The 24332-nt window shown below is 40.5% G+C and overlaps 1 protein-coding gene across 2 annotated transcripts in view; it reads left to right on the forward strand.

Annotated features, from left to right (window-relative positions):
- myo1ea (myosin IEa) overlaps window positions 1-21330 on the forward strand; it is a 96274-nt gene extending 74944 nt beyond the window's left edge. The window contains exons 21-30 of one of the 2 annotated variants that reach the window (XM_088334490.1): window positions 3055-3169; window positions 4954-5123; window positions 5203-5348; window positions 8359-8505; window positions 8580-8740; window positions 8811-8891; window positions 11381-11576; window positions 12780-12815; window positions 14095-14264; window positions 20258-21330. In XM_088334490.1, the coding sequence (XP_088190616.1) occupies window positions 3055-3169; window positions 4954-5123; window positions 5203-5348; window positions 8359-8505; window positions 8580-8740; window positions 8811-8891; window positions 11381-11576; window positions 12780-12815; window positions 14095-14264; window positions 20258-20334 (1299 nt within the window). In that variant the 3' untranslated portion in view covers window positions 20335-21330. The remainder of the gene's footprint in view (window positions 1-3054; window positions 3170-4953; window positions 5124-5202; window positions 5349-8358; window positions 8506-8579; window positions 8741-8810; window positions 8892-11380; window positions 11577-12779; window positions 12816-14094; window positions 14265-20257) is intronic. The other variant, XM_088334491.1, reaches the window with a different exon arrangement.
- Window positions 21331-24332: the final 3002 nt, after the last annotated feature.

Consider the following 24332-nt stretch of genomic DNA (forward strand, 5'->3'; position numbering starts at 1 on the left):
TATCACATCACACGGACTCAGAACGAAAAATGAATGCACAGACAACTTAGTCTTAATTCACCCTCACAGCTGATGCTGAATGTTACTCATTCACCAGCGTTCTCCGCCAACCCCCCGTCTCACTCTCAAAGGCTACTTGACGTCACCGAGCTGAGCTTTTATGAAAGTCAAATATGACACGGGAGTGAAAGCTGGGATCGGCTTCTCAAAACTAACCTTTCTCCGCTATAGGACAGAAGCAGGCTAATTAGTTTTCGCTTTGAAACAAGGATTTTTTTTTTTATGTTGACTGAAAAAGGTGAAGATTGTGTGATGCTCAACCAGATGGTCGCCAAAACCTTCTGACCTGTCAACTCTTGAGGCTAAAAATATGCGCACCTCGGTTTGAGTGACTGAAAAGTTACAAATGAAAGTTGACTATTATAATACTGCATTCTCTTCTAACTGAAGTTTTGAACTAAAAGAAAAGGCAAAGTGAAAGATTTGTTTCCTGGTAGGTGTTTTTTTTTTTTTTCTAAATAAAGTTTTAGAGTGTATGAGGTGGTAGATCAAGTTGGGCAACATTTTTGAGTTTTGGGTCGCATTGGGTTCAAAAATTTGGTTGAAAGGCCTGACCAGCAGGATGATTTGATTGATTGATTGATTGTCGTATTAATATAGAGTTTATAATCCGGTACCTCAACAATAGATAAGGAAATTACGTACTGTATACATGTACAATTTTTCTCATGCATTTATTCATAGATATCCCATTAGACACATTCATTAACATGTTCTATTTAATTTTTAAGTGTTTACAGAAAGACCATCTCATCAGATTTGTTTTGAAACAGTCAGGATTAAATGAAATTAAATATTATCTCCCTTTTGATCATATACATTGAAATGCTGAAAATTAAATAGGGCTAGCTCTGGAGTTTTTTTTCATTATATGTGCTGATAAAACACTTGGAAAAATAGCAAATGCAGAAAAAATACTTCAAGGAGGACATCTTTTTATGGATAGGGTCACATAAAGCGAAAAGCGTGGTGAAAAACGGGTTTTATTTGTAGCACATACCTAGTTTATAGTTAGTAGACACTCAAAAGGAGATAAGACATCAATGAAATTTGAACTCGCAAGGAGAACAGGATAGGACTGAACAAGAAACCCTTGTGTGGCCAAATTCCGAATAAGTTTTAAAAGCCCTCCCCTGAGCACTTTCTTATTGAATCTCCAAGGTTACAAAAAGCAAATCGCCTTGAAGTGTGTGTAACTCAAAGAACAGCAACTATGCAATCTCCTTTGCAGGTGTCCAATATTAAAAACAGAACAAATTTATTGCTTTATTACCGTATTTTATCATTATATTTTTACAATTTTTGTTTGTCGTATTTGTCCTGTGGGCCGTAGTTTTTATAAACTATCATAAAGCAATTTACAAAATTGGTTTTTAACATCCCAATCTAAAAAAACAATATTTTTTTGCTGATGTTACAACAGTATTAAAAATTCAATTTGCACCAACCACTACTAATAATGATGATGATAATAAAGTTCCCCAGTAAAACTAGTGTTTCACACAGAGGATAAAGAAAACATGTCTAAAAGAGCAACATTATATTGTGTGCGTACTTGTACTTTATCATTTTTGCTTAAGTTCTCTGTTGCACTAAGCGAATAACAAAAGTGCATAAGTGACTCTAATGCTATTTGGTTTTTCTGCTGTGATTGTGTTGCAGCGTGTACTAATGGCAGTGACTGAGCTATGTTGTTGTGCAGGATGTTTTGTCTTGTAGTCTTGGAGGCTTGGGAATGTGATTGTATGTTTTCAGCGCTTCACAGGAATTTAGTTGTGGAATAACCATGAAAACAGCTTTTAGATAAACAAAAGGATTTCCTAAATTCAATTAAAATGATCATTACTTGGAGAAAATCTGTTTTGTTAGAAATTATATGAAATATGCTAACCTATAGTTGCCTCATGATTCCCTACGGAAATGCTAGCTTAACCAAAATGTTTAAAACGTCTCAACCTTTTTGAGCCAACACAGACCACCTGTAATACTTTTTAAAAACTTAGTTTTTAGCTCTAATAGAAATATATAACGTTTAAATCGTCAATGCAGGCTACCAGCTCAGTAGCCTAGATGGTAAGGCGCCCGCTTTGAGACTGGGAGGTTCGGGTTCGCGCCCCGGCCGAGTCATTCCTAAGACTTAAAAAGTGGTCGGCGGCGCCCTCTCTTGGCTGCGGCTGCATCGGGTCAGATGCAATCGACATTTCGTTCTGTGTACATTGTTACACAGAATGACAATACAAGGAAATTATTATTATTATTATTATTATAACAGAACCTTGGTTGCTAACACTCTTTCATCAGTGTCTTGAATAGTTACTGTGGTGCTTGTTTTAGTATGGGTAAATGATTCATTTGATCATGATTTATTATTTGATTTATATTATTTTCAAGTTTTTGTTGCCTGTTTTACTAAATATTTACAATGTACGCATTAAGTATAAGTATTCAGAGGGCTTCATAAGTACACACACACATATATATATATAAATATATACATCACTGCCTAATAAGTCTGTAAAGTCTATTAAACAATAAAATGTATCCATGCTTGAACCCACAGCAAAACTGTATCGGCTGTAAATGAATAAAAATGTAAAATATTGGCGTGATTGTGTTTCCATTGTTACGTTGTATCACGTCAAATGTTCAATAAACAAACGTAATGAAACGCTATATTAGAATCCTTAGTAGTTTCTTTGTTACATAACTGTGCCACCTGCTGGACGAGTTAAAGCACCCGCAGACTTGCAATACAGTATACGCGAATTAGAGTATACGCGTACAATATTTTTGGGAAAATTGTTTGATTTGTTCAGTTTTACGAAATGTATGTAGCACTGGTCAATGGTCCTTTTTATGCGGTAAATAAATAATTGTTTCAGATTTACCCAATTTAATGAAAATTTGATTTTTCTTTGTCTTTATGAATTAAAGACTTCTTTTTCATGGTTGTTTTGCATTTTTTTGTTAATATTTTTGTATTTTTCTTGGCAGCTCTTCTTACTTGAGGAAACCAGGGAGCGCAAGTTTGATGGCTATGCCAGAACCATCCAAAAAGCCTGGCGGAAGTACATGGCCCGCAAGAAATACGTTCAGATGCGCGAGGAAGGTATTCAAAGTTGTATCTCGGTTCAGTTTGCCGTTTGCACTGTTTGGCGTGTTACTGAAAAAAGTGATTAGTTACAGTAACCAGATTCTTTGTTTTAAAAAGTAATTGCGTTGACCCCAGATTTCTGTCTCGCTATCTGCATTAAAGCCGACCCCCTGAAACTGCTTTAGAATGGCCACATGAGAAAATAAAAGTAAGAATACTCGTAGGCCAACTTGTGGAAGCAGTGAACTTTCATATTTATTTGCTTGTGCAATCTTGAGAGCTTGCAAACGAACACTTAGCTGAGACGCACCATATCCATGTTGTCGTATGTATTCAACATCACGTCAAGTCATTTTTATAAATTAGGCCTTAATCACAAAAAGTCTCAAAGGGCTGCACAGACCACCATTACAACATCCCCTGATCTGAAACTTAAATGAGAGCAGGGAAAAACTCAAACTTCAGAGAATAATGAAAAAACTCCCATTCAAGTTGACCTGGCTACAATGGATGTTGCAGGGGCATCAACAGACAATTCACAGACATCATCAACATTAAATATAGGTAATAACAGAATCTCCAATTGACAGCTTACTGCCCCAAAATCTTAACTGAATGTAGTAGGTTCTAGATGACTGTGTACATCAGGTCCAATGGCTTGAAATGCATGCACCATAACACAAGCAGAATCATCCTTCTCTCCCAAAGAAAAAAAGACATGACTAGGAGGTCAACATCACTCATAAACTATCGAATATAAGCGTATCTTAATCCTAGATTTAATCATACTGAGGTTGCAGATCGTATCTCAGAGGGCAGAGCATTCCACAGCACTGGCGCCCGAGTGAGAACGTTTTCGAACCTGCGTATTTCTTCTTGGCTCTTGGATTCACTTGATGACCTGCATTTTCCGAGCAAAATCTCCCAGCAGACACATAGGGGAAAATTTAATCAGAACGATATCAGTCTGGAGTCCAAAGCAACATTTTGTGTAATATTAACAAAACCTGAAAATCACATCCTCACTGAGCTAGTGCATTTCAGCTAAAATCGAGGCAATGTGATCAAATTGTCTTTTCCTAGTTATAAGCCTCACTGCAGTGTTTTGTACCAGCTGCAATCTTTTGAAACTAGACATTGTGAGATCACAGAGAAGTACATTACAGTAGTCAAGATTGGATGTAACAAACTTAATGAATTATTATCTCAGAATCAGATAGAGCGAATCTTAACAATGTTGCAAAGATGGAAAAAAGCAATTCTAGTCATGTTCTTTGTATATCTTTTCATATTTGTGAGGAAGAGGAGGGCTGTGAGAGCGACACAGAATCCATTGCGTGAATCGTCCACAAAGATAAAGAAACAGAACAATTACATGTGTGTCATAAATTCACTGATTCATGGAAAATAAACACTATTTTGGCGGTCACGAAACAACCAACATCGCAAACAATTGGATTTCAATAACTTGTCATCACTGCAGTAAAAAAGCAGTGGCCTTCATTCTTAAAATCATTCTTAAAGTGGTAGTCTTGTGGTAGTTACGAATACTTACATTCAATAACACCACAGGGGGAAAAAAAAAGTCAGGGAGAGAGAAACCCAGCCCGAACCCAGACGTATTGATTGACATTTTAGGTCTGACTCAAATTTTGTAGGGGTAAAATCTTGGGCCTGAAAGTTCTTACCTCTTCTTTGGATGATATTACAATACTCGTTTCCATGCATAGTAATTGCGTTCCTGGATAGCAATTATTTTGTAACGCTGGCTCAACCTGTGTCTTTGCTCTTCTGCGTAGCATCTGACTTGCTGCTGAATCACAAGGAAAGGCGGAGACACAGCCTGAACAGAAACTTTGTGGGAGACTACCTGGGAATGGACGACAGGCCCGAGTTGCGGCAGTTTCTGCCAAAGAGGGAGAAGATCGACTTTGCAGACAAAGTCACCAAATACGATCGCCGCTTCAAGGTTGAATGAACACGCTCTTAATTATGCACAATTTTTTTTTAAAATTTTTGTACTCATGAATTACATCACTTGTGGTCAGCCAATCAAGAGGGACTTAATCCTGACGCCGAAGTCGGTGTACTTGATCGGAAGAGAGAAGGTGAAACAGGGACCGGAGAAAGGACAAGTGACGGAAGTGCTTAAACGGAACATTGATGTGGAGAGAATCTTGGGGGTGTCTATGAGGTAAAATATCGCCTTGATAGAAAGCGTTTTGATTTTTATTCATGGTTGTTTCACTGCACTAAAACTCTTAAATAATTTTAAAAATAACCCAAATTGAGTCAAAAATGGACCAATCCATTACTTTCTGGCTTGTTTTGTGCAAAAACCTCCCAATCTTTTCACATTTTCTAGACAAAATGAACTCGTTAGGGGGTTTATTTTTCCAAACGTACAACTTTTTGGGTTTTGTGTCATACAAATTTAAATCATTTTGGTAGGACAAAACAAATATGTATATAATTCAGTGAGCCCCGTATTTCCTGGATTGAGTTCCGAAATTGTTCCATGAAGTGGAAACCTTTGATTTGTTTGTTTTATTAATTTGGTTATTTATTATTTATACAACAAACATGTTTGAACAAACACAGGCTCAAGTTTTTGTTTAACTAATACCAGCTATGTTTTATAAACGTTTTATTTTTTTACGAATAACTCTACTGTCAAATTATAAATGTAAGTGTAATCTTGCCGTTTTAATGCACAACTGTATTAAGGCAGGGGTCTCTAACTCATTTTACTTGGGGGTCGTCAAAGCTCGAATCCAGATGAGGTTTGGGCCGAAATCTCTCATTTAAAATTTTGCACTATTGCACATTAAACAAAAAATGCTACATAAAATAAGATCTAAAAAAAAAACATTATAAATTAATGTGAAAATCATTAATAAGTGAATCTAGAATTTGCAGGGACAGCACTTACAGTGTCTACGAGACACAAAGTCCTTTACTGAAAAAATATGTCACAAAAGCAAATAAAGAAAGTTTGTTTATTAGCGGAAATTTGAAAGCAGCAAGTGATGGAATGTGTATTGTACAATGTGGTGCTCAAAGTTTTGGAACAAAGTCGTTTTCCCCAAGTGATTTATGATCTAGTACAGGGGTGGCCAACCCGGTCCTCAAGAGCCGCATGTCCTGCATGTTTTTGGAGTTTCTCTGTTCAAATACAGGTGATCCCAATCACCTGGGTCATTATTAAGCTCCTGCACAGCTTGCAAACAATCTTAAAATTTGCATCACCTGAGAAACCTCCAAAACATGCAGGACATGCGGCTCTTGAGGACCGGGTTGGCCACCCCTGATCTAGTATCTAGTACTGTCACAAACTCTACCTGTTAATGCCGAGGTCCGTCTCATCTGAAGAGAAGGTTCACACTTTACACTGAAAAATAACAGGGAACAGATGACACAGCTGCTGTATCTGTGTCAGATCAAGGAACCATGAAAACTGGTACTCTCTTTTTCATGTGGGAGAGCAAAGCCCTACCCCCAAAAACCAGCCTGTAGATGAATAGGCACCACAGGCTATAGTTGCCCAAGACAAACCACATGAAGTGGTGCATGGTGCCCCTGCGTCCCTGGCGGATCCGGTTGAGGGATCTGTCAACCCTGAACAATTATTTTTAATACAGAGTATGTACATTGGAGATCACAACTAGAGAACAATTTACCAACAGTTAACAATTCTGAAAAAAAAAGAAGATATTCACTGCAGATTAAGAACATTTTGTTGCGTCTATACCTTGCTAGTACAACACTTGTTCACAACATTTCAACAAAACATTTGACAAAACTGCGACCAAATGCAAGTGCCTCCCATTTATGGGGCTAATCTAGCACATGGAGCTAATTTTTTTGATTATCTGTCAACCCGTACTCAACTGGCATTCTGACTGGCAGTTGCACTGATTTTGCAAGATGGCAGGCCTCTCTAAAGTGACCAAAAGCCTCTGGCAGCAAGTTGTCCAGATGAAAACGAAAGGGATGACCCTATCAGCCATAGCAAGTTGATCGTTATAGATCTGTTATTTCAAGAATATTGAATCCACACAATACTACAAACTCATTCAAGTCACCCAAGAAGGCTGGTCATCCACAGAAGACAAATGCAAGTGATGACAGGTCACTGCAGAGGATAACAATCGGTAACCGTTTCCACACTGTAGCTGGAATTGCTCACCAGTTCAGTGCTGAACATGGTAAGGATCTCTCTCACCGTTTAAGAACATTTGGACTGAAGGCCCACATTGCAGTGACCAAACCTCGGATTAGTAAAAAAATATTATAAAAAGTTAGACTGGGATTTGCTGGGGAGTGTGTTGTGTGGACAGAGGAGAACTCGTCCAGAGTTCACTTCATTGATGAAAGCAAAATAAATTATTTGGGTCAGATGGGAAGCATTACGTTCTGGTACACGTTGGAGAAGAACTTGTAAACCCAAAGTATGTAAAGTGTGGGAAAGGTGGAGGAGAAAGTGTCATGGTTTGGGTCATGTTTTCTGCAGCTGGAAATAGGCCTTTGTGCAGTTACATGGCATAGTGTATCACTAGCACATCGTTCCTGACTTGCGTTCATCACCGAATTAGCCTGCAGTAGTCATGCAGGACAATGCTCCATGTCACACATCAAAACGGGTAAAGAATTTCCTTAAAGGTGAAAACATTAAATTAATGGCATGGCCTGCCCTGAGTTCTGATCTCAACCCCAAAGAGAACTTTTGGAAAATCCTTGGTGACAAATTCATGGTCAAGAAACCCACAACAATCACCGAACTGTGGAGGAGGCTGGAAGAAGAATAGACCAAAAACACCAGAGCCGCGTGAGAGAATAGTGCTATCCTGTGGCTGCAGATGTGCTGAAGTCATTCACAGCAGAGGCCTGTACACTTCATACTAATTGCTGACCGTTGTAACCTTGATAATTTTACTCCATGCCAAAGTTATTGTTCTCTAATTATAATCAGTGTGTTCTCTAATTTCAATTATTGCGTTTTCTGAAAAAACTTTTTGTGAAATAACTGTGGAACAGTGAAGATGGTATCTTTTCAAAATCGTTAAATTTTTTATGCGTTTTTTTGATCTCCAGTGGATCTGAGTACTTGGGAAACTGACCTTACTCTGGACAATACTCTAAGTATGAAGAGATTATTCATAATTTGCAAACCGTAACATGTGCATTTGTGCCTTCCCCGGCAGCACCATGCAGGACGACTTTATGATCCTACACGAGCAGGAGTACGACAGCCTTCTCGAATGTGTCTTCAAGACGGAGTTTATCAGCTTACTGGCCCGCAGATTTCAAGAGAAAACTCAGAGGCCTCTACCGCTCAAGTTTAGTAACACGTAAGGAACCACACAAACGGATAGACAAATGACAAAAGTGGTGCCCGCAATGAATCATCTTTTTTGCCTTTAAGATTGACATTAAAGCTGAAGAAGGAGAACTGGGGCATTATAAGTGGCGGAGCTGGCACACGACAGGTCACCTTCGTTCAGGGACAAGGAAACACAGCCCTGCTCAAACCTTCAGGCAAAAACCTGCAGGTCAGCATCGGGCCAGGACTTCCTCGGAACACACGTAAGTAGAAACGGCTTTAGAGTTCTAAAAAGCAGCCTTGGTGATGTTGCACAAATCTAATCTTTTTCAGGTCCCTCCAGGGTCAACAACACCCAAAAACGCTCTAGGTCACACCAGAACACACCATTGCGGGCTGCTCCGGGACCTCCAGGTGCTGTTTTCACACACTGTAACAAAACGGCTCTTTTTCACTTTTGGGCTTCAGAGGCAGTTTTGTGTTGGGTTGGAGTTTTTGCTTGAAAATGATTGTGATCCTGGCTAAACTTTTTCTGGCCTAAAAGAGTGAAACGTCATCCCGGAAAAGCTATTGAGTGAGTAAAACTAAAATACAGAGTCTGCTTTTTTGGCAGTTCTCACATCTGGGGTAACCTCCCTGATTAACTGTAAAAGATGGTGTTGATATTCAAAGGCGTTCTTGCCTGTAGGAGAGGAATGTCTTTCTGGGAAGAAACACTGAGTCAACTAAACCATAAGTGCTGAGACAGCTTTTTTGGAGCATTTTTCACATCTAGGGTAATTCACCTGACAGCCTGTGAAAGATGGTGGTCATATCTTAACTCCTTCCTCTTTTATTTGGGTGGAAGTCAAACAAACAAACAAACAAACGCAGATCCCAAACATAATCATTATTACCACCTTTGCTTTGCTTGCAGTCGATAATAGATGAAATACCCATTATCAAAGCTACTACATTTGACAATGAAATCAGTAAAACTGTAAAACATCTTCGATGCTATTTCAAAAAGTTGTATCTCCATTTGTTTTTTAGTTCGCAGCACTTTGCACCTTTTTTTCTTTTTTTTTTTTTATCTCCATTTATGGCAGGGGTCTCTAACATAATGCAAGTGGGTTTCCCTAAGGACACCTGAGGTACCCCTGGACTTGCTCTAATAATAGTTTACCAGTGCTGGGTCAATGTGATGGTAAAAATGTAATCACAACATAGAAACACAAGTTGTTATTTTCGAAATGCTTTTCAAACTGGGTGCACTTTGCACTAATTCTGACCAAAAAGTAGCTCTCAGCTTGAAAAAAAATTAGACACCCCTGCACTAGACCACTTGGGATCTAGATGACACAGGAAAAGACATTCGATTTTATGGCATCTCCAAACAGTTTTTACTCACAGTAGTTTTGGCTGAACCTTTTCCCATAATCCTCCATTACAAAGTTGTAAAAAGTGGCACCATGTGTAAAAATGGTGTGATAAAAGTTAAGGCCTTTTCCTTTGTTGTCTACATTCCTAGTGGTCCAGTGGATAGATCTTGACACTCCGTAGCGATCCAGGTTTGATTCCCGTCACAACCAATGTTGAGGAAATGTGGTCAGCGATATTTATCGACTGATCAATCATTGCTCAAATATCTAAATATTTGTAAATGTAAATCACGGTACTTACAGCGCACCTAAACTTTAACTTTTTTTAGTGTTACAAAAAAGTGTAAACACGAATAAATGCAAATACTATAAGCAAAAATGAAGGCAACTTTCTCTTCTTTTGGTGCGGCCGTGTACCAAACCAGTTGGTTGTCAACCACTACAATACACAATACAGTGACATATAACAGTCAAAATTTACAGACCATATCACACCCACCAACAGATTTAATCCCGGCAGTAGGACAATGCTTGGAGAAGCATAAGGAAAAAAATGAGCCGCTTATTGTCAAACAATGACCTGCAACTTTAAATTTGTCCACTGGATGTCACCAAAGCCATGCGCAACACCAAACCTCCCACTGTCCCTGTAAAAGCTGACTACCATTTACCAAGTAGAAGTGGAAATACCCTGTCCTAATCTTTTTTCATTTCAATAAAAGTCTCTGTTTTAGGCAATACGGTTGCACTCACCTGGATGTCTTAGCCTGTGTTCCACCATAAAAAAATATATTTTTCATTGTGCAAAATTCAAGTAGCCTTTTGTTCTAAATGCTCTCTTAAAATTTATTTTATTTACCCATCAATTTTCTGTGCCGCTTATCCTCAGTAGGGTCTCGGGGGTGCTGTGGCCATTCCCAGCTATCTCCAGGCAGTGGGCAGGGTACACTCTCAACTGGTTGCCAGCCAGTAGCAGGGCACACACAGACAGACAACCGTTTGTATGCTCATTCACACCCAGGGACAATGCATGATTTTGGAATGTAGGAGGAAACACGCAGGCATGAGGAGAACATGCAAACTCCACACGGGGAGGCCGCAGTAGCTAGAATTGAACCCTGGACCTCTGCACTGTGGGGCTGCGCCTAACCACCCGACCGCCGTGATGCCCCATAAATTATATTTATCAAGACATTAAATTTAAAACACTTCTGAATTAGTCCTATTGCATTGAGTTTTTCAATGCAAATGATCAATTGAGTCCTTAAAAGAGGAAGATATTAATTTGCATTACTCTTAAAGTTCTTAGTTGGAAATTAATATATATATATTTCGAGACTTTCAAAAATGGTCCATTTATAAACAAAAAGACCAATCCGGCCCACGACTCAAAATGTTTGCTGACCTGTGCTTTATGTATTGTAATATGTAATATGTATTGTGCATTTGTATAACTCATGTATTAGCACCATTTTCTTCCATTCGATAACCGCAGCAGCATCCTCAACATCTCCTTGTCTTCTTCCTGTGGTGTCCTCGCAGTCTCTCACCAGAACGGCACCCTGAAGAACACCAATCACATGGCCAATTCGCGCAACTCGCTGTATCAGCAGCAGGGTGACGTGCTGCGCCCTCACCTCCCCAGCAACCTCAACCAGCCGAGAGAAAGGGGCAGCGCGCGAACACAACCTGGACACGACCTGGACTTTCTCAAGGTTCCTGATCAAGGAGCTGCCGGGTGAGGAACGACACACTCAAATGAGCCACAGCACACTTATTGGCAGCTTATTCATGGGTAGTGATGTGTCTTTCGTGGACGAAACGGCTCTAAAAGCTGGCTCTTTAATGTGAACGACAGGAGCCCTCTACTCACGGATAGAGAGACAGTTCTCTTGTGATTAGTTAAGATGCATTTTTTTAGGGATTAATTTTTAGGGAGTATGTCTTTAAACCTTTCCTTCTTTATTTTCTTTCTCTTCCAGCTTTTTACCTATTTTCTCTTATGTTTTTTTTTCCTCCTTTTTTTCTTGTTATTTTCTTTTTCTTGTCTTTTTCTCTTTTATTTTTATTTTTTTCTTGCTTTTTTCTTTTTTGGTAGATAATTTCCTTGTTCTAAAAAGTTAACAAAATACTTAAACCCCCAGTGTGTAATATCAGACCACTAGATGGAACTGTATTGTCTAATGCGAACAAAAAACTGACACAAGGACAGCATAGCAGCATGATTCCAGACAAACATGGCGGCGACTTCTGGGTAGGGGTTTCCACTATGTAAAGGAAATACAAATTTCCTGATTTTTTTTTTCATAAGAATGAACATTAGTCTGATGTTTTACATTTTTTTTGCCTAGAATTAAAATTAATGTTTATTTTTACTGAATGAAAGTTTGTTGTACCACTGGGAGGCACTAAATATTACGCACTGTCCCTTTAACGTAGGTGAAACAATTGCATATAAATATTTTTTTTACGAGAAGAAAAACAAAAATATCTTGATAAAGGGAAAATTATACCTAATTTAGGAAATGTTCTGCCAATGGGGACACACTGCAAAAATACATATTTTTACCCTATTAGCATAAACAACTATTTATGTTTTTCCAATATCAATAATATTTGAACTGTTTTTCGAATCTTAATATTTTTTCCCTAATTATTGCCAACAATATTTATTTGAATTAATTGAATTTATCTGTGCTAGATAAGATCATTTTACTAAGACAAGTCAAGTCAAGTCATTTTTATTTGTATAGCCCTAAGACAAGAAAACGTATACTCAAAATGAGTTTTTCTTTCAGTGTTGAGTTAGATCTTGGTATGCTAGAATGACCCATGCACACAGTAAACCAACCCCTGCATACATTTTGAGTCTTTTCCGGGTTAACACTCACTCTTGTTTCTCATAATTTGACATAATTTGGATAATGTATTCTTTTTATAGCAACCGAGTCATTGGAGCAGCTTCAAATGGAGGAATGTGAGTGTTTGCTGTGTTTTGGGTGGTGGTTAGAATTAAAAAAAAAAAAAAGATGGTAATTACAGACTCCTTACTCCGTCTTGACTTTTAAAGCAAACATCCCATAATAGTTCAGCGTCGGCTTTGATTGTTTTGCTTTGTATGTACTGGTACGGTGGTGTCAAACTCATTTTTGTTTCAGGGGTCACCTCGTAAGAAAGCACTCACCTAAAGAAAGAACAGCGTTGAAGAGTATGAAAAAGTAAAACAATTGTGAAGTACTGAAAAGTATGTAAAAGTACTAAGCAGAATCGAAAAAAAATAGTGAGAAGTATGAACAAGTACTGAAAAAGTATGAAAAAAGTATACAATCTGCTGTATCTTGAAAACGCTAACACAAAATACTGAAGTAATGAAAAGTATGAAAAAGTACTAAAACCTACTGACACATAAAAGAAAAACTATCTAAAAAATACCAAAAAGTATGAGAAAGTACTGACAAGTGTGACAACATACTGAAAAGTATGGGGGGGATATAAAAAGTGTTTTACTATGAAAAACAACCGAAAAGCACTAAGGATTAAATGAAAAAAAAATGTAACGAAGTGGGAACAATTTCTAAAAGTTTTAAAACGAATTGGAATGCACAGAAATGTATGAAAAAGTACTAAATGGTATGTGAAGACTACTGAAAAAATATGAAATATAGAAAAGTACTGAAATTGGGTCTTAAGGGAACTGTGAATGCCTAAATATATGACATAAATGGAGTTTATTCATGTATTTATTCATTTTGTCATTTATTTCCGTATCAGCACTGATCAACCAATAGTTGAAAAGCTCCGGAAACTGCACTAGAATATACATTGCAAATGAATATTGAAACAAGTAAATGACAGAATGCATAGATAATAATAATAATGATAATAATAATTTCCTTGTATTGTCATTCTGTGTAACAATGTACACAGAACGAAATGTCGATTGCACCTGACCCGTTGTAGCGAGCCGATGCAGCCGCAGCCAACAGAGGGCGCCGCCGACCACTTTTTAAGTCTTAGGAATGACTCGGCCGGGGCGCGAACCACCGACCTCCCAGTCTCAAAGCGGGCGCCTTACCATCTAGGCTACTGAGCTGGTATAAATGAATAGATTGCATTTATGTCATGTATTTGGGTATTATGTGATTTATTTAGGTGTTCTTTTATGGATACGGCATAGATTTTTAGGTCTTTATTTCTTTCTACATATAGCAGGATTGGTTTTCCTTAGTGGTTTCTGTTTCTGTGGATGTCATTAGAGCTCACCGTCCGTCGACCAGCAGACCGCCACCAGGGGGCGGTCGACCTAAACCCACGCCTAAGCCCAAACCTCAGGTGCCCCAATGCAAAGCCCTCTACGCCTACGACGCCCAAGACACGGACGAACTCAGCTTCAACGCCAATGACATCATCGACATCATCAAAGAGGGTATGTCAAGGACATCCCTTAGCTAGTCATTACATTTACACTTGGGTTCTTGATCAGTGAGTCATACATGTGAACCTCCACGGCACCATGCCCTTCGTATTTTCCCTTACAAAATACAAAATAATCTTACACCATATATTTTTTTCAAACGTGTTTATGTAGTTTAACATGTTATATTGTACATGTGTTTCATTATATCATATATATTGTTAATTAACATTTTGTTGTGAGATACTAAGTTGCTCGACATGAATGAGGTTTATTATAAAAAATGTTCAAAAATTAAGTAGCTTGGACGTTCACTGTAGAAGGAAAGAATACATGCAAATATAATTAAGTAGAATTATACATTTTCTTATTCAAATTATGAATTCATTTTCTGCATTAAATTATTGCTGGTAATATACTGATTAAAGGGATAACCACAAACCTGACCGTTTGAGAGCCGGCTCTTAATGAGTTGAGCCGAAAAAGCCTTTCTCTAAAGAGACGGACTTCCTTTAACTACACAACTACCACATGAAATTCGATGTTTTTTAAGACCACCTGTATTTCAAATTTACTCAATCAACCCCGCCTATTGTTTTCAGATCAGAATGACTTACGGCGTTTTAATTAAGGTTCGGCCATTGCGACTTTATGATTGTATCCAAAGAAAATTCAAAACTATGTTGTAATACTATGTTGTTGAAATACTACTTCCGGCGCCGTCACGAATGGCAGCCACTCCAGCAGCTCCCGTGTTATTTTCGCTACTTTTGTGATTTATTGTTTTTTTGCTTACTTTATCAGTGCCTTGCAACACTTGTAGCACTTTGGATTACTTTCTATCCTATGGATATGGGTTTCAACGCGCAAAAATACGTATATTCAAGAAATCTACTCCTCGACCTGATGAATTCTCGAGCCGGCGCGGTCCCCCTTTTACCTAACGAGGTGAGGCGACCCTACCGGGGTTGCAGAGCCGGTGCTAAGGTAAAGGCTAAGCGGCTAGCGGCGATATAAGCCCACGGTACCGTCCATAATCATGGGGAATGTCAACTCCCTACCGAATAAGATCGACGAACTGGCTGTGCTTGTGAAAGACCTCAAAGCATACAGGGAGTGCAGCTTGCTTTGCTTTACGGAAACGTGGCTCACGTCTAGCATCACGGATGCTAACATCACGCTAAACGGCTTCTGTGCTGTTCAGGCTGACAGAGGCACAAAAGTACAGTACAGTACAAACCAAAAGTGAGGAGGCTACCAACAACCACACGCTCTTTTAGAAAATGGTCCACAGAGGCAGAGCAGACTCTGAGAGACTGCTTTGGACGTACGGACTGAGATGTCCTGCTAGGGTCCAGCAGTGGGGACATTGAGGAGATGGCAAACTGCACTACTGACTACATTAACTTCTGCATGGACAATGTTGTTCCTATAAAGACTGTACGCTGCTATGCCAACAACAAGCCCTGGATCACGAGCGACATCAAGTGCCTTCTGAACCAAAAGAAGAGGGCCTTTAAAAATGGTGATCAGCAGGAGCTAAAACGAGTACAGAAGGAGCTCAAAGTCCAGCTCCGGAAAGGGAAGTAGCAGTACAGGAGGAAGTTGGAGAAAAAGCTGCAGAACAACAACATGAAGGAGGTGTGGGAACGGATGAAAACAATTACTGGCTGCAGCACCAAGCAGGGTGTGGCTGTGGATATAGATGTGGGGCGAGTGAACCAGTTGAACAACTTTTTCAACAGGTTTGACCACTCCGCCTCATCCTCACCCCTGAGTACTGCAGCTGTCCTTCCCCCTCCCCCTCTGGACACTAGCATGGAAGACATCCCCCCACTAAAAATAACTGCAGCCCAGGTGTGTGGAGAGCTGAGAAGGCTGCGAACCAGCAAGGCAGCTGGTCCAGATGGAGTATCCCCCCGACTGCTGAAAGCCTGTGCGTCTGAGCTGGGAGACCCTCTACAGCGCATCTTCAACCTGAGCCTTGAACAGGGGAGGGTCCCTCAGCTGTGGAAAACATCCTGCATCATCCCAGTCCCAAAGAAATCAAGACCTGAGGAACTCAACGACTTCAGGCCGGTCGCCCTGACATCACATGTGATGAAGACCATGGAGCGGCTGCTGCTGCACCACCTGAGGCTACAGGTCCGTCACGCCATCGACCCACTGCAATTTGCTTACCAGGAGAAGGTGAGAGTGGAGGATGCTATAGTATACATGTTACACCGATCCCTCTCTCACCTGGATAGGGCTAAGGAGGCTGTGAGGATTACATTTTTGCCTTCAATGCCATACAGCCTCTGCTATTGAGTAGGAAACTGACAGAGATGGGAGTTAGCTCACACCTTGTAGAATGGATTGCTGACTACCTGACAGGCAGACCCCAGTATGTGAAACAGAAGGGGGTGTACATCGGACACTGTGGTTAGCAGCACAGGATCTCCGCAGGGGACCGTGCTCTCTCCGTTCCTATTCACTCTATATACATCGGACTTTAAGTACAACTCTGAGTCCTGCCATGTGCAAAAGTTTGCCGACGACACTGCGATCGTGGGATGTATCAGAAATGGGCAGGAGGAGGAATACAGGAAATTGATTCAGGACTTTGTCCGATGGAGCGACGCAAACCACCTGCACCTGAACACCACCAAGACCAGAGAGATGGTGGTGGACTTCAGGAGAACCAGAACTCACCCGGTTCCTGTAACCATCAAAGGAGAATGTGTAGAATTTGTCCAGACCTACAAATACCTGGGTGTGCAGCTGGACAACAAACTGGACTGGACTGCCAACACAGAAGCTCTATGTAGGAAAGGGCAAAGCCGACTTTACTTCCTCAAAAGGCTGGCCTCCTTCAAAATCTGCAAAAAGCTCCTGAAAATATTCTATGAGACAGTAGTGGCAAGCGCCCTCTTCTATGCGGCAGCGTGTTGTGGAGGCAGCGTCAAGAAGAAGGATGCCTCTCGTCTCAATAAACTGGCTAGGAAAGCAAGCTCTGTTGTGGGCAAAGAGCTGGACAGCCTAACAACAGTAGCTGAGAGACGGGCACTGGAAAAGCTGCGGTCAATCATGGACAATCCATCGCATCCACTACACAGCATTATCTCCAGACAAAAGAGCAGTTTCAGCTACAGACTGCTGTCACTGTCTTGTACTACGGACAGACTGAAGAGATCTTTTCTTCCTCATGCCATGAGGCTCTTTAACTCTACCCGGCAGAGTAAAAGCCCACAGTAAACCACACCAGCTACATTGCATATTACCGAATCTTATTGCAATATGTATTCTGTGTAGCACTATTTAGTTATTATATATAACACGCTACAGTGGGCATTTGCACGTCACACTGGGTATTTGTATATTGTATTCTTTTTGCTTTATTATTGTATTGTTCTCAGCTCAGGGATGCTGCTGGAAATGTGAATTTCCCTTCGGGGATGAATAAAGTATCTATCTATCTAATGTAGGCCTAATGCGCTTTGGGAAGTCATTGACTTGAAAAGTGCTATATAAATGCAGATCATTTCATTTCATTTACTGCTCTGCTTTTGCTTTGTTCCCGTGTGATCGAAATGATGCATGATGGGTAATCCCCAGGGGGCAGACTCATGCGCACAGTAGCATCAAACCGCTCGCTTCGTTTGCAACGAAAAAAACAATACCGAGATAGAGGCTACCGCGGCGAAGTCGTTTGATTGATTTGCCGTTTCGTGATAGTCGTTGTATACCGGATGGTACCCATCATTGACAAATTTGTGTTTTTCCGTACAGATTTTCTTATATGTCGTACACGTCTTAAAATGCGCAATAAACGTACTTTGTACGGCAAAAACGTACAGGTTGATAGATATGGTGAGTGCACAAACGTTAATCAAAGACCTAGCATATTTTTATTAGGCACACCCCATAATAATACTTTATATTTTTATTTTTTTTATGCCGCCAACCAAAAATCGCAAAAAATAGTATACAAGAGGAATCCAACCTGAGTAGTGGAGCGACCAGTAGACCACCAGTGGTACAGATGACGTACGAAAAGTTATTCCATATTGTCCTCATTTTTACCCACAGTGGCAGTAACACTGATTTGCATTATGCATTCTGATTGGTTAAACTGTCTCTCCACTTCTCCACCTCTCGGTTCAATATGTTTGCCTACATAAAAGAGCTTTTTTTTCTCCATTCTCCAACATTCATAGGTAAGGAGTGGAGAAATTGTTTAACCTACCAGAATTCCCTTTGCAAATGAGTTTATCTGGAAACATGGGGAAAATCTAGTGTAACGTGTTGGAGCGCTCATCGCCACTACTTGGGTTCGATTCCCACTGCAAACAATGTTTTGCAGTTTGGGTCAGCGATGCTACTCCATTTAATCAAGCAGATGTGCACTTGTTACATAATCGTAAACAAGTATGGTAATATACTGTACTGTAAAACCTTGTGCTGTATAAGGCGCACTTTCACAATTTTGGCTAAATTCGGGTTTTAAGGTGCGCCTTGTAGTCCAGAGAGTCATCTCTTTCAGACACCATTTTAGCATACCTGTCAACCTCAGCCTAATTAAGGGATAAGAAATGTTACAAACACAATGCGGCACCCAGTCTTTGCCATAGAATTTTGTGAAACGCTGGTGGATGGACAGTCTTTTAAATTCAAACGCATCGACCTGCTGCATTTTTAGAGCAAAATCTAGCTCTATAATGAATGTGCGTGCCCTTGTAAACTATCCGTCCATTTTCTGCACCGCTTATCCATACCTGGGTCGCAGGGGTGCTGGAGTCCATCCCAGCTGTTTTCGGGCACTGGTCAGGGGACACCCTGAACCGGTTGCCACCCAGTCGCTGGCTCATTCACACCTAGGGACAATTTGGACCTGCCAATCAACCTGCTATGCATGTTTTTGGTATGTGGGAGGAAACCGGAGTGCCCGGAAGAATAACCACACAGGTACAGGGGAAAACTCCACACAGAGAGGCTGGGGGTAGCCAGATATGAACCCGGGACCTCAGAACTGTCAGGCTGACTTGCTAACCACTCATCCGCTGTGCCGCCGCTTGTTAACTATCCATCCATCCGTTTTCTGTGCCGCTTATCCTCAGTGGGATAAGCCCATCTGGAGCCGATCCCAGCCAGTCGCAGGGCGCACATTGAGACTGAAAACTCACTCGCTTATTCACACCTAGGGACAATTTGGACCGGCCAATTCACCTGACATGCATGTCTTTGGAATGTGGGCGGAAACCGGAGTGCCTGGAGGAAAGCACAAGAAGAACATGCAAACTCTGCACAGGAAGACTGATAGCTGAATTTGATCCCATGACTTCAGAACATTGCCGCGGACGTGCTAACCACTCATCCCTCGTAGCGCCCACTTGTAAACTATTGAATCATAAATACACTAGTTAAGGTAATGACATAGCAAGCAAGTCACACCCACTAATGGTATAAGAATCGAGACAGGAGTTTATTGCAAAAAAACCGAGGCGCTGGGCATATTTTCTGCACAGAATGCTCGGCGTTATACTTATTTTTTTCTGGTCGCAGAAAGTTGAAAAACATTTAACTTGGGGAAAATGCGACGCTCGTCAGTGTCACATTTTACCCAGATGTCTAATCACAGTGCAGGCGGGGCGAGACGAACACACGCTCTAGTGTCTAGGGAGTGGCTGACAGATCAAGATTCCTTCCGATTGAGATACGTAGCACAAATAAACAGCATGGTCATCATTTATTTAATGAGAAAGATAAGTCCTTTTGATTAACTCCACATTTACAAATATCTAAAAATATTACATATTTTAATAATACAAGTTAATGAGACTCTGTAGGGACCAATGAAATGCTGGCCGCCTGCCAAAATCTTTCTATGTATGGGAAACACTGGGCATCTATTTACCCACAACCAGACTACGTAGGATACTGTAAATATATTGGCAAACTTCAATAATGGTGTGTTTTTTTTTTCCTGGAATTGCACTTGTCTTAAGAAAAACTGACCTTTTCAGATGCTTCAGGATGGTGGTCAGGACGTCTGCGAGGAAAGCAGGGTCTTTTCCCCAACAACTACGTGGCCAAGATTTAGACGGACGACGGACGCACTAGAGTTTGTCCGTCCATCCCTTTTCCCGGTGGAGCGTCAAGAAGCACTGCGGGATTTTGGCGTGAATCCTCCACTACTGCCCTGCATAGTCCATGAATGTAAACTCTTCTTAAGGGTCCACTTTCCCAACACGAGAGGACAATTGTTGTCCTTTTTTGAAGTGCTGGACGAAAACACCGTTATTTATTGTATTTATACATGCTTTCTGTCCTGATTTCTGTCCTTTTTGTCGTTTTTTTTATGCTGAGGAAGCCTTTTTAAAGTTACAGTACGTCGCGTAATCTGGGAACAGGTTGTGATTCAAACATATATTTTATATCCTTAGATGATTCCTAAAAGACGCCGTCGTATTTATTATTTCGATTCAGTGCTCGCAGGGAACGGATGTCGGTGATTTTAGATTGTTGTTTAGACGCCAAAGATCGGAAGCAACTCTGTGTGTACTGTAACCCCAACGCGCCGTCTTTAGCGTGTTAGCACTTTATCATTTCAGGTACTACTACCTTGGAAACACGCGTTGTCGAGTCAAGTAATGAAGGGTAATGTGATTTTGTTTATTTTGGGCTCTTTTTCTGAACATGTGTTGACATTTTGTCCGAGGAGCTGAACTCGTACACCTTTGCCTGGATACACAGAACAAACGAGCGCACCTTTTTTTTTTGGGGTGGTCAATGAAGATTTTTTTATGCATGTCTGAATACTCACAGGGTCGCTTTGAAGGCTTTTTTTCACACACAAAATGGTGATTCTTTTTTGTTGTTGTTGTTGTTCACAGAAGTAATTGTTTGCTACTTTCTCCCTGTGCACTGCATTTGGAGTTTTCCTATACATTCTTTTCTCTTTGTTACGTTTGACCACAAGTTGCTTCGTCATCTACTGGGACTTCGTCACTTTGGATTTCGAATGGTTCAACGGCATCCCTGTGCAATAAAGACATTTGATGAGATTTCTTTTTTTAAATAAAGCATGTATGGATCAGTGTTGTTGTTTTTAAGTGTCCTGCACCAGATACACCATTTTTATTAAATTGTCAATTTATACCTAAATGCAAGGTTGTCAAACATACAGGCTCATCAACTCATCAATTTATTAGGACCCGAAAAATCATGTAAAAACAATTGACCTGAAGATTTAAATCCGTCCACACCCTCAATTCTCTCGCTTTCGTGTTCACTATCCTTTATTCCTCACCTGCACTTTTCATTCACCCAAATCCACCGAATCTGACACGCATTGGATTTCTTATGACGTTTTAAACCCTATATGGGTCTTTTGAACGCAGATTTCACATGCACTCTTTAAAAAAAAATTTTAAAAACAAAGCTTTGATTGTTTAAATTACTTTGTCTACTTAAATGTGTATGATTCCTCAGAAACTTCTCAAGATGTGCATGCTAATGGTTTAACACCATATTCAGGCCCTCCCTCATTGAACTATTTTGAAAATGTTCCCAATTGTTAAGGACCAACCCTTTCCCCAAGGAATTGCCTTCCTTTTGCCTAACGGGGAGCTACGCTTCTTAATGGCCAAGGGGTTGACAACCCAAAATGTTAAGACTACTTTGAACCCCCAAAATGTTTGGAGCCAGAAAAAAAATCTAAAGTCAAGTAATTTATCTATATAGCCCTAACTCACAAAATAGTCTCAAAGGACTGCATAGGATAACAATTACACCATCGCCTGATCTTAAACCAACATGCGGGAAAGGAAAAACTAAAAACCTCAGCGTGAGGAAAAAAGAAACTGAGAAGGGGCCTCACAAGTGGTAATCCCCCTTCCAGGATTGACCAGGGTGGAATAGATTTAGCATTGGGTTACAGTACACAAACGGTTTGTGGTTTGAACAACTCTTTTAACAGCAATAAAACATTCACAATTTCATTATATCATTTTCTAACAATATGAGGTTTGAACAATTTTTGTCGACACTTTCAATAGCAAACACATTCACAATTTCATTATATCATATTCTAACAATGAGTGGTTTGAACTATTTTTATTGACACTTTTAAAGGCAATTAAATACATTCACAATTTCATTATATCATATTCTGACAATATGAGATCTGAACAATTTTTATCGACACTTTTAACAGCAGTTAACCAATGTGTAAAGGGCAATACTATTGTGCAGGGGCACAGCTCTGTCTTCTCAAGTGGGATTTCTTCCCACCCTCCCAAGCAGCCTCCTCCAGTCCTCTGCCCGGGATGCTCAGATGGGTCCTCTCCCTTCTTGCTTCTACTTTCCACAACCACCCGAATAGCCAGGCCGTTGCTGCCAGGACCCCCACAGTGGAGCTCCGGTTCCCTACTCCGGGTGGGTGCAGACGACTCTACACAAACATAGTAAACATCAATAAAAGAGAACAATAGGTAACATGTTGAAATTTTTCCGGAGAGTGCATGACAGTAATGCCGCCTCAAGCCTGTAACATAGTCCAAAAAGTGCGTAAGAGTAACCACGCAGCTTCCTATCTCTGCCGGCTTGTCGATGCAGGCGTTGACATGCTTCAGGTCAGACGCTGGTCTCCCGACTCATCTCAAAGCGTCCTTCTTCATATCACCACCAGCCAGGCAGTCGGAAAAGGATAGGACAATACAAAAATGAGATGGACATCAATCATAAGCTTTTGAATAGAAGTGTGTCTTAAGTCTAGATTTAAAAACTTCCATTGAAGTTGCAGATCTTATATCCGGAGGCAGAGCGTTCCACAGCACCGGGGCCCGGATGGAGAACGCTCTCGAGCCTGCAGACTTCTTGGCTCTCGGAGTCAAAAGCTTTATATAGGCATTACATAGAAGGCATCACATACTACAAGCACAATTCATAGGAAAACATTACTCATGTTTGTGTCATGTTTCTTCTCCAACATTTTTTTAACATTTTTGAAAAAACACCACGGGGCCACTAGGGCAGCAGTCGGAAATCTATGTCTCACGAGCCATATGTGGCTCTTTCCATGAGTACATGAAATTTTATCTCAATTGTTTCAATTCTGACTTGCCCTAACCCAGCGCTTCTCAATTATTTTCTGTCATGCTTTCCCTAGGAAAAATAAAATCTCCCCAAGTGAGAGTGCCACTGCGGAAGTGCAAATGCACTTGATTCTAGGAGAGTTGAAAAAATAATAGCTTGGCCTTATCAAAAACAAAAAACATAACTTGCCATTTCGGCTCTTTTTGGTCAGAAAGGGTAGCACGGCGGCGCAGTGGTTAGCGCGTGTGCGACACAGTTCTGAGGTCATGGGATAAAACCTTCCTGTGTGGAGTTTGCATGTTCTCCTCGTGCTTGCGTGGGTTTCCTCCGGGGAATTCCGGTTTCCTCCCACATTCCAAAAACATGCATGTCAGGTTAATTGGCCGGTTCAAATTGTCCCTGGGTGTGAATGTGCGAGGGAATTTTTTGTCCCTATTCAGGGGATGTCCCCAGCCCACTGCCCGAAGATAACTGGGATGGGCTCCAGCACCCCCGCGACCCTACTGAGGATAAGCGGTGCAGATAATGGATGAATGGGTCAGAAGTGTTCACTAGGGAGTGCTAAAAGAGCAGCATGTGGTCCCAGAGCCGTTGCCAACCCCCGGACTGGCTTAATGCACTTATGCTAAACCATTATCCTTGTAGTCATTGGGTGGCCCACGTTATGGTAATTTGGATAGCAAGATATAGATTTATTATTTGAGGAAGTGAGTTCTACCAACACCTGCAAGGGGATCAAATAAATCTTATTAGCACTACTTATCTCATCTGTCATGTTTTAATCATACAAGTATTGTTTGAGGATTACAAATTTGATAACAGAATCCTTTTGTATTGGTCTACGAGGGAAATAAATGCTACCACTCACAGGCGAGTCAAATCAAGAGCCTGCAGCGAGGCTTTAAACTAAGACAAGAAAATGTGATCACATTACCCCGATTTTAGCTAACCTGCACTGGCTCTCTGTTAGCTTAAGATGTGATTTTAAGGTTTTGTTGGTAG

The sequence above is a fragment of the Urocampus carinirostris genome, chromosome 4, assembly GCF_059441175.1.
Source record: "Urocampus carinirostris isolate Australia breed hairy pipefish chromosome 4, RoL_Ucar_1.0, whole genome shotgun sequence".
Lineage (NCBI taxonomy): Eukaryota > Metazoa > Chordata > Actinopteri > Syngnathiformes > Syngnathidae > Urocampus > Urocampus carinirostris.